Source organism: Sorghum bicolor, chromosome 2, assembly GCF_000003195.3.
Source record: "Sorghum bicolor cultivar BTx623 chromosome 2, Sorghum_bicolor_NCBIv3, whole genome shotgun sequence".
Lineage (NCBI taxonomy): Eukaryota > Viridiplantae > Streptophyta > Magnoliopsida > Poales > Poaceae > Sorghum > Sorghum bicolor.
In genome coordinates, this window is record NC_012871.2 from 42,653,526 (window position 1) to 42,660,863 (window position 7,338).

Consider the following 7,338-nt stretch of genomic DNA (forward strand, 5'->3'; position numbering starts at 1 on the left):
TTTTGTAAAATTTTTCACATTTCCCGTCACATCGAATCTTTAAACGTATGCATGAAGTATTAAATATAGACGAAAATAAAAACTAATTGCACAGTTTGGTCGAAATCGACGAAACGAATCTTTTGAGCCTAGTTAGTCCATGATTGGACAATATTTGTCAAATACAAACGAAAGTGCTACATTGTCGATTTTGCAAAAATTTTCGGAACTAAACAAGGCTTTTTCATTCCATCTCCAAAATACATAAATAATACACTAGTGTCTATTTTGACGACCCTTCATACTGGTCACTTTATCTCAGCATTTGAGATTATTTTCATGAGTAAATATTTGAATTACTATTTAAGTCCTTTTTAGAATATGTTAATTCTTTTAAGGGTATAACTCGTTAAATTAAAGTATCTTGTATTTATTGCTTTTCTATAGTCAGGTTATTTGAGTTAAGTTTTCGTAAAAAAAAATATTATTTGAGTTAAGAATCATTAACATATACACATATTGATTTTGGAATTTGGAGTAGCTGTTGTGGAGCGGTGACTAGATTATTTTGAAGATGGTTATATAAATATGTTCTTTAGCTTATTTGTATATATGATCAACCATGTGTTGCTAATTACTTAATGTATATATAACATTATATTACACCGGTTCAAAGTATTTGTGGCCGGTTCAATTCATCCGGTCCAAAATAATCGAATCGGCGGTTCAACCGGTTCTTAACGGTTGAACCAGTGAACCGAGAGCCTCACCGGTTCGATATCCGGTCCGGTCCTAATAACTTGGAAACCTGTCCTGATTTGTAGGGTTAAATAAAAATGTACCCTATATATTTGACTTCCTGAGAAGCCTAGTACAATCTCGGTCTTCAATAATAGGTAGAATTTCAGTCTTCAATATAGCCTGACCAACAATTAGTTGAGTGTAAAACTTGCATCAATATAATTGTGCTAAAAGTGCCTATAAGATGATATTGAATTTTAAGTTGCTAATTTTACATTGTATAAGCAAAATTAATGGTCAAAGTCTACTGTGTCTAAGCTTATACTATTACCATTTTCTATCAGAGGGAGTATCAGCTAGAATCAGCTAGAAAAACGATGACGCTCTAAAACAACTGTGATAAATCGAGTAACAGTCACAAAACAGCTCCAACAAAACAACATATCCATAAATAACCAAAATAGCAACAAAACTAAACCCACCTCTGGTTCAGCTAATCAGCTAAATCTCCAATAAGCCAAGTAAACAAAGTCATTGCACTCTAGATAGGATGGTATCAAGCAAAAATTGAGAGCAGTTTCCAAATCATCAGAAACATTCAGCTGGAAACAACACCATCATTCAGTGATAGATTAGCCAGCTGCTGCTCGGGGGAGGCATTGCTCTGCTGGAGATGCTGGGCAGAGCGGAGGACCTCCATAGCTTCAGCAACCTTGGCCTTGAGAGCATCTGGTGACTCCAGCAGGTGAAGAACCTCCGTTTGGTCCATCTCCAAAAGCATGCCGGTGACCTTAGCAGCCTGCTCACGCTCTAGCTGTTCTACAAGAGGATACAGGTTCTCACCAAGCATCTGCAGCACAGAACAGTAATGAGCACCCTTGATTAAAAAACGGACCAACCAATAAATAGATTGTCCATTCTCATACCAGTCTTTGCTGATCTGGTGGGGCATTAGCAAGCGCAGTGGCTAGTGCCCCGATTGGAACAGGCTGCGGCTGCGAGAGACCAGCATCTCTCATTGGCACCCCTCCCATCTCATATGGAGATGGCATCACAGCACCAACACTATGCATGCCAGGATCAGGCATTCCACGGCCAGTAGGATAGCGGTACCCACGTCCACCTCTAGGGAACATCTACAGCCATACAGATATTTCAGGCACAGTTCAACAAACAAAATTGAAAAATGGCAAGATCGATACAGCACACCTGTTGCTGACCAGCCATTGGCATGGGCTGCTGCATTCCACTAGCACCAGCGCGCCTACCAGCAGGACGCTGTGGTTGCTGTCCCTGCTGAACCATAGGCATCATAAAGTTCGGCATTGGACCACCCGGCCTCATACCAGGCATCAGAGGTTGCTGGAAGGCAAATCCAGCCTAACAAACAACACAGGATTCATCAGCTCAACAGATATTAAGAGAACGACATAACATAAACCATGGAATTTAGTTGAGTAGTACAGACTAACAGGGAAAAATTATTCAAACATCTCATGCAAAACATAATTTCGTAGTATCCATCAACTTTCAGGGCAAAGGAACCAACAATACAACTAGAGAGCAATAGCAGATGCATGATTGTAAAGATTGCAGGTTAACATTAGGTTTATCGTTATGGATGTGAAAAATAATAAAATAACACAGCTTGGGCTAAATTTGGCCAGTGGTGGTGCAAGCAAACCAGAAAAAGCTGGTAGCTACAGAAGAATGGCAAGGAACCCAGATGCACAAACAAGAGAGATCATATAGTACATCATAATAACAATGTTACTGAAGAAAAATACACCAAGCAACATATACATCATAAAATGAGCATGTACCTGAGGGTTTATGAAGGCTGGAGGTGGCTGACCATAAAACAGCTGTTGACCAACTCCAGGGACACCAGGTGGAAACATGGGCAAGCGAGGACCAACTGAAGGCGCCATCGCAACTGGACGCATTTGTGAAAACTGTGCCTGCAAAGCAGCAGTAAATTAAAATAAATCTATAATATTGCAACATAATAAATTTTGCAAGGATCAAAATTACATTACATTAGCGCCAGAGAACAGAAACGAATTAAATAAACAGCACAAAAGATCATGAGGGTTACAGCAACTTTGCTAATTAACAATTTAGAAAAGTACAAAATTGAAACGAGAATATTAGAAGTCATCCAACAAATGCAGCAAATACCCCAGGTCACGTAAAACTAGTTAACTAGGCCCCAGAATACAATTTACAGATCTGAACCATGAACTAGAATGAAAAACGAAATACGACAGGCAACAAAAAATCATCTCTGCAGCGGCCATTACACAGGGTAACTATTTTCAAAAACATGTAGTCCAAACTAAAGTGTTCTTCCTTCACCAATGAAAGGTATATTTTATTGTCTTGGTCTCAAAGCTACAATTTGACCAGTGATTCATCACAATATATACTTATTAAGCAACAATATACAAATATAGTGTCATAGCAATTTGATATATGAAATATGAATATAGATGAAAAATTTTGTACACTAAACATGTTGGTCAAATAATACAAAGTTTGACATTTCAAAAGAATGCATCAGTAATCCTTAAAACTTTTTAGAAGTGTCACATGTGTCCCCAGAACAGAGCTAGCTAATAGGTCAGCTAATTAGTTGGGTGGATCCAAATAGGGCCAAAACAAATACTTCAGGGACCAAGACAACACTCCCAAACAAGTTCGGGGACCAGTGACAGTGATGTATAACTTTGGTCAAATTTGAGATGCTTTGACTCTCCAAAAGAAAGTTGAAATGACTTGTAATTTGGATTGGAGGAAGTACATTGTAAAATTTTGAGGCTATGATCTAATAGGAATGAAGCTACTACTGATATGCACATCGTAATCACTCAAAAATATTATATAGACACGTGAAATAAGATGCAATATATGCGGCTATGTGTAGCTTAGTTATTAGATTCACCAGACTTTTCACCATCCACACAAGCAAAAACAATACATTCTGCATTGTGAAAGAGCATATAATAGCACAAGATGTACATCCAAGTACCAAGCAGGAATATATTTACCTGTAGCTTTGCCTTTCTGTCTTCTTTACGCTGCGCAAGAGCTACATAAAGGGGCTTGCTCCCAACCATTTTGCCATTCATCTCTGTAAGCTACTTGGGAGAAATCAAGATAAGGAACTTATTTTATATGTTTGCCAAATCAAAACAGCATTACTAAACACATTAAAAAAACATACAGCTCGGTTAGCATCTTCAGCAGATTTGAAAGCAACAAATCCAGATCCTCTGCTGACACCATTCGAATCCCGCATAACCTACAAAACAATGTGTCAGAGTCCATAACTAGGAAACATCTTATGAGTAAGTTAATCAAATAAACAGACCTTGCAAGAAGTAATATTGCCATACTCAGCAAAGAGTTCACGCAACTTCTCATCATCAATGTTATCTTCTAAGTTCTTCAGATACAAGTTAGTGTTCTGGAACTTCTCAGCTACCTCTTGAATATTCTTTTCGAATTTCTCCTTCAACTCCATCTCTCTTTCAGACTTCTTCTGTGCTCTTCCAACATACAGTTCCTTATCATTGAATATCTTGCCATTCAACTCTTGAACAGCCTGAGCAGCATCATCAGCATTTTCAAAATTGACAAATCCAAAACACCTGGATTTCCCATCACTATCCCGCATAACAACAGCACTAGTGATGGACCCATATTTTCCAAACATCTCCTTCAACTCATCATCAGTAACAGTATCTAACAGATTCTTCACATATACATTACTGAATTTGAAATTGCTCGAAACATTCTCCCTGTCCTGCTTGCGAACAAAAGGTCCAACATACACTTTCTTGTCATTGATAAGCATCCCATTGAGTTTATCAATAGCAGACTGAGCAGATTCATCCCTCTCAAACTGAACGAAACCATAGCCCCTTGATTCTCCTGAGGGGTCTGTTGCAATTTTACATGAAAGGATATTCCCAAATGCACAGAACGTGTCATATAAAGCTTTGTTGTCTATTGACTTATCAAGATTCTGCCAAATTAGAATAGAGGGGGTCAAGTATCACAACTGGAAAAGTCAATGTGGCATATAAAGATTTAGAACACCACTAATGGAACCTTCTAGTCTGAAGTTGGCATAGTCTACAGATGACCTAGCGAGGAGTTCAGCAAACAGGATAAAAAAGAGGAACACACCTTAATAAATATATTTCCTGCACCACTTTTACGCGAACTGGGGTCACGGTTAGAATACATGATCCTGATAGGCTTTCCATTGATAGGAGTGAAGTTAAGCAGTTCAAGTGCCCGTGCAGCTGCAATAAATCTCTGGTCAATACATCAATACAAGAATAAAGAGAGGGAGGGGCTCCAAAGTGAAATGATATGCAGAATAGTTGGTCAGAAGGCTAGTGGCCACAATTGAGGACCAAAGGGCAACTATAATATTTACCGTACAGTTTTTACAGACCTCTTCAGCATAACATAAATAGCATGGATTGGGCACAATAATAAGATTTTAAAAATACATCTTCTGGTAACTAAACAGATGTTCTTTGGCATCCATAACATAATCTGAGGTTGCAACAAATCAGCCACCATTATATATACACATATATCAAACAGCACAAGACAACATATCCCCTGGTCGAACAGCACATTAAGCCACATGAATTCAATAGAATGAAACAAATCCAACTAACTTCACATGAACAGCACAGGAAACACTTGCACAGGACAAGAACACAACTCCTCTAAAGTACTGGCACCTATTCAAGTTATCCCACAGGATCTATCCAGCAAGTAAATCTCAATTTTTGGGGCACCCAGCAAGCCAACCTCCTTAATTTTTGAGGCACCGAAAGCAGGCCAACCTCCTCATTTTGAGATAAGTTTAATATTTAACCATATGAGCCACTAAGGCGCTGTTGTGTAGTAGGTTTTGTAACGCAAACAACAAACGAATTACAGCTTTCGATGTTATGGCAACATATCTGTTTTTATTTCCGTTTGCGTTACAATTCTAGGAACCAAAGAGCACGTACCAGACAAAACATTATGCAATCACAACCAAGACACCATAAGAAGCTACAATCCTAATCGCATCAAAACGCCATCGAGACAACCGATCGAGGATTCAGCGTCTAAACCCTAAGCGGCCCCAAATCCGACGGCTTCTCGCAAGGGATCCACAGAATCCGCAGCACCAAAACCCTAACCGATAGATCCAGAATATTACAGATGAGTTCTCACCGTCGCCGGGATTGTTGTAGTTGACGTAGGCGTACCCTAGCGACTTGCGGGAGTTGATGTCCCTGCAGACGCGCACGGAGACAACGCCGCCGACCTGGCTGAAGACGTCGAAGAGCTGCGCGTCCTGCACGCTCTCGTGCAGGTCACCCACGTAGAGCGAAGTCGCCGGGAACGCGGCCGCCGCCGCAGCTGAGGCAGCCGGTGAGCCGCCGGACTCGGACGCGGATCCAGCCGCCGCCTGCCCTTGCGCCGCCATCTCCAATCAAGCGGTGATTTTTGGGATTTTTCTGGTTTTTTGCGGATTTTTTTGGGGTAGTTTTTGATTTAGGGTTTGATAAGGGTTGGGGGCTCTCCCGGGGCAGGGCTCCCAACGGCGGCGTCGTGAGCAGAGAGAAAGAGCGCGGGTGGCGGCGCGGAGGGGGAGGCGCGCTATTTGTACCGCCTGGGGCAAAACCCTCAGCGTCTGAGGCCATCGGATCGGAGACGGACGTTAGTGGACGGAGGCGATTGGAACGCGTGCAAGCGTACGTGTCCGAGCGGACGGGGCTCCACGTGCTTGCTACGAAGGTAATTTTCAAGTTTACAAAATCAACAATTTAAAAGTTATTATTAATAATCTATATTTCTAAAATTTAACTTAAATCTTGTCTAAAACAATTTCTAAATTCTATATAGAGATTATTATAATTTCACTAATTTATTTTGAATTTTTTAGTCTGTCTATTTATTGGCCCAATTGTTACCGCATTCTTTTAAGAGTTCATATGTTCCACGCTCGCTCGCTGCAAATTTAGTCTGAATATAAGTTATGAAAAAGTCTGTATGTAGAACATAGATAATAGTAGGATATGGCAAAGAAAAGGAAACAAGAAACCGATTAAAGATCCAAATTGAATAGAAAAAAGTTCTAAATTAATTTTCGTCTGGACCATCCCAATCTAAAATCAAATACATTTTCTTAGGTCAAGGATTTTTCAAATTGGCAAACTCAAATCTACAAGAAGAGACTTGGAACCAAATCGAGTGTGAATCAAAATCCGCACATAGCTATCTAAATCCATCCCAAAGCAGACTAACTTTACAAAGACAAGAACATATAAAATCAAAACAATAATACGAGTTGAAAACATCAAGAAACACATGGCGTTGGGCAAATTAAATATGAGCGAAGATAAATTACAAACCCTAGGTTCTCTAACAGACGAGCACGTGGAGGTGTGGAGCTTGGTCAGCTGCTTGATGCTGCAGGGAACGTCATCCGCGTCGAAGCAGACGAAGTCGGCGAGATCGAAGGCCATTAGGGCCGCGACATCGGCGAAGGCCACAATGGTGGTGGCACGATAGATAAGGCAGCGATAGCACTCCACG

General features: G+C 40.3%; 1 protein-coding gene across 1 annotated transcript; it reads right to left on the minus strand.

The window, feature by feature from the left end:
* Positions 1,099 to 6,386, minus strand: LOC110432373 (polyadenylate-binding protein 2-like). Its single transcript, XM_021452638.1, has 9 exons — positions 5,971 to 6,386; positions 4,915 to 5,033; positions 4,094 to 4,750; positions 3,947 to 4,024; positions 3,771 to 3,860; positions 2,544 to 2,681; positions 1,930 to 2,100; positions 1,647 to 1,856; positions 1,099 to 1,570 (listed from the first exon to the last, which is right to left on the minus strand). The coding sequence occupies exons 1-9, from the start codon at positions 6,224 to 6,226 to the stop codon at positions 1,319 to 1,321; spliced, it is 1,971 nt and encodes a 656-aa protein (XP_021308313.1). The 5' UTR covers positions 6,227 to 6,386; the 3' UTR covers positions 1,099 to 1,318.